This window comes from Nematolebias whitei, chromosome 10 (genome assembly GCF_014905685.2).
Source record: "Nematolebias whitei isolate Nwh7 chromosome 10, NemWhi1, whole genome shotgun sequence".
Classification (NCBI taxonomy): domain Eukaryota; kingdom Metazoa; phylum Chordata; class Actinopteri; order Cyprinodontiformes; family Rivulidae; genus Nematolebias; species Nematolebias whitei.
The window spans coordinates 10,780,914-10,783,498 of NC_056507.1; the positions used below are offsets into that span (position 1 = coordinate 10,780,914).

The 2,585-nt window shown below is 41.8% G+C and overlaps 1 protein-coding gene across 1 annotated transcript in view; it reads right to left on the reverse strand.

Annotated features, from left to right (window-relative positions):
• Positions 1 to 1,768: 1,768 nt before the first annotated feature.
• det1 (DET1 partner of COP1 E3 ubiquitin ligase) overlaps positions 1,769 to 2,585 on the reverse strand; it is a 10,415-nt gene continuing 9,598 nt past the window's right edge. Inside the window, exon 9 of the mRNA XM_037683345.1 lies at positions 1,769 to 2,186. Within this exon, the coding sequence (XP_037539273.1) occupies positions 1,997 to 2,186 (190 nt within the window). The 3' untranslated portion in view covers positions 1,769 to 1,996. The remainder of the gene's footprint in view (positions 2,187 to 2,585) is intronic.

Consider the following 2,585-nt stretch of genomic DNA (forward strand, 5'->3'; position numbering starts at 1 on the left):
AACACTGTCGGTCTCGGATTGGTCAGGAGGAGTCGTCACTGGATCTCTAACTTTTCACCGATCCGTCATTTGCAATTTCTTGGAACTCGGAGCAGCGTCTGGATCTATTATTAAGATTTTAAAAACAATAATGACAATGCCGTGTTTAATGCTGAAGTCCAGGCGTTTTTTTGTGTTTGGTGACCGACGACAAAATTCGAGCGAGCGGAGTCACTGTGGAGGATCATACGAGCTGCCGACCTGTTGAAGCACACGAGGCCGGTGCCCGAGCCCTGGCAGGCGGGAGGACCGGGACAGAGGGTGGAAATGTTTTTTTTTTTTTAACATTTTATGTATAAAAAAATAATGATTTTTTAAAAATCAGTGAAGAATAAAAATAAACTGTGCTGGCTTTATCATGAAATCCTGTTTTCACTTGGACTTTATTAAATAATCTGTTAATTAAAGTTAATTCAGCTGAAAAATCATAAAAAGACAAAATTATTGGATCTCTCGGGAATATTTCCCTCAAACATGTTTGAAGAAGAGCCTTTGGTTCAACTTTATTCTAATCCACAGACGTACAAATCACAAACAAGAATTACTCTTTAAATTAAAGCTAAAATAAAATCTGTATACAAGAAACAAAAGCACATGAACAATAAAAGTAAACACGATGAGCGCAAATACATCAAATGATGAAGGAAAACAGAATTTTAAATATAGATGTTTTTGTAGAATCTGGGTAATCAGATTTAATTTAATTCAGTTTATTTCTATAGCGCCAAGTCACAACAGAAGTCGTCTCAAGGCACTGAACAGAAATATTCATACATAAAATAATAATTTAACATTATTCATCTGAGAAGCAGACTGCTTTGAGTTTAACTCATCACAGAACTCTCACTCTTAACGGTGAACTAAAGCTCATTAGCAGGATTTTGGGTTCTGGACACGCCTCCAGAACCGGTCCTGAAGTGTGGTGGAAATGCGACGTGTAAAGAGCTGATCTGAGTAACAGTGATGGAAGAGAGGCGAGATGGAGTGAGAAGTTCACCTAGAAACACTCAGCTCCTCCAGCAGAGAAACGAGATCAGTGTAGTTCACTCACTTTTCCTCATCAACGCGCCACAACAAAGTTCTGAACAATCACACATGACCCATTCCTCCTGCGATTAAAAGTTCTGCCTGCACCGTACAGGACGGTTCTCAGAGCTCATGAAAGAACATTTTGTAACTTTTGTCACAAAACTATGTCGGCAACAGCAGATTTCACTTCTTGGGATTTGATTTTAAACGGTCCAAAAACGTAATAAAACCAAAGCACCTAGATTTAATCCCAAAGCTGCCGTCAACCCCTTTTAAGATGGCCGCCACAGCTAGCCGACCTTAGGAAACACAAATATGGCTATAACTCAGATTACTTCACAAATTTTGAGTTATTTGTTGTGGTAGTAGCCGAGTTCTACCTAACACATACAATGAGCACGAACACGACGCAAGAACTCAGATTATTGCATGAGATGAAGATAATGCAGTTTAAAGGTTTGAACAAAGAGAACGTTCTCTCAGAACAAGACGGAGGGCGACATGCAATCCTGCTGCGTTCAGGAGAAAACGCCAGAAGCACAAAGTCTGCAGCAGTTTGACGATCTTTCTGCTGAAACTCACCAATAAAAAAATATATTAAAAAATGTTAATTATTTTATTTGATTAGAACAAGTACAGTTAAACATCACGTTAAAAGAATAAAACTAAAAAGGTTGTTGGGCAGCTCCTGTGTGTGGCAGGAAAAACCAAATCCTCTGTTTGTTCTCCACCCAGCAGCTCCCACCGCCGTCTCTCCACTCGTTTCATCCTCTCCTCCCCACAGGAAGTGGGGCTGAGGAGGTCCCACTTGGTGACTTCTTGCAGAGATGGAGAGCTTGCAGCGTGATGCAGAAGGAACAGAGGAGCAGCGCGGAGGAGAGGACGGAGACTGACGGAACAGATGTGAGGACATGTCGTCCTGCTCTCGTCAGGCGCAGACGTGTCTCATGTGGAAGTTGACCACGTACTCCGCGTTGGTTCTCTGGACAGAGATGGCGAAAGGCTCGAAGGGATGGAAGGTGAAGGCAACCAGGCGGCGCACGGCGTGACTGACCGGCCGTCCCAGCAGGCCCGCCTGGATCTTAAACTTCAGCAGGCCAGAGTCTCGAGCATAAAACCTGTTGGGGGACAGAGAGCTTGAAAACCCCGACCTGGATCAGATCTTTCCTCCAGTCTGAGGATCGAGCTCATCCAAGAGCTCTGCAGCTGATTAATACAATCGAACGTGTGACAAACAGGAAACATTAAAAAGTTTGTTCATGTTTTATTTTATTTAAAGCTGCTCTATCGCAAAGTCATAAAAACAGTAAAAAAAAATCCAAATTCTAAAGTTTCTTCCCCTAATTTTCATGATTTATATTTTCTTAAATGACAAATCTCTTGGCAAAACTTGAATGGATGCCAAACGTTTACAGAAACAGGCAAAGTGTGCTTGTTTACCTACAGAAACAGCCAAAGTGTGTTTGTTTGCCTACAGAAACAGCCAAAGTGTGTTTGTTTGCCTACAGAAACAGCCA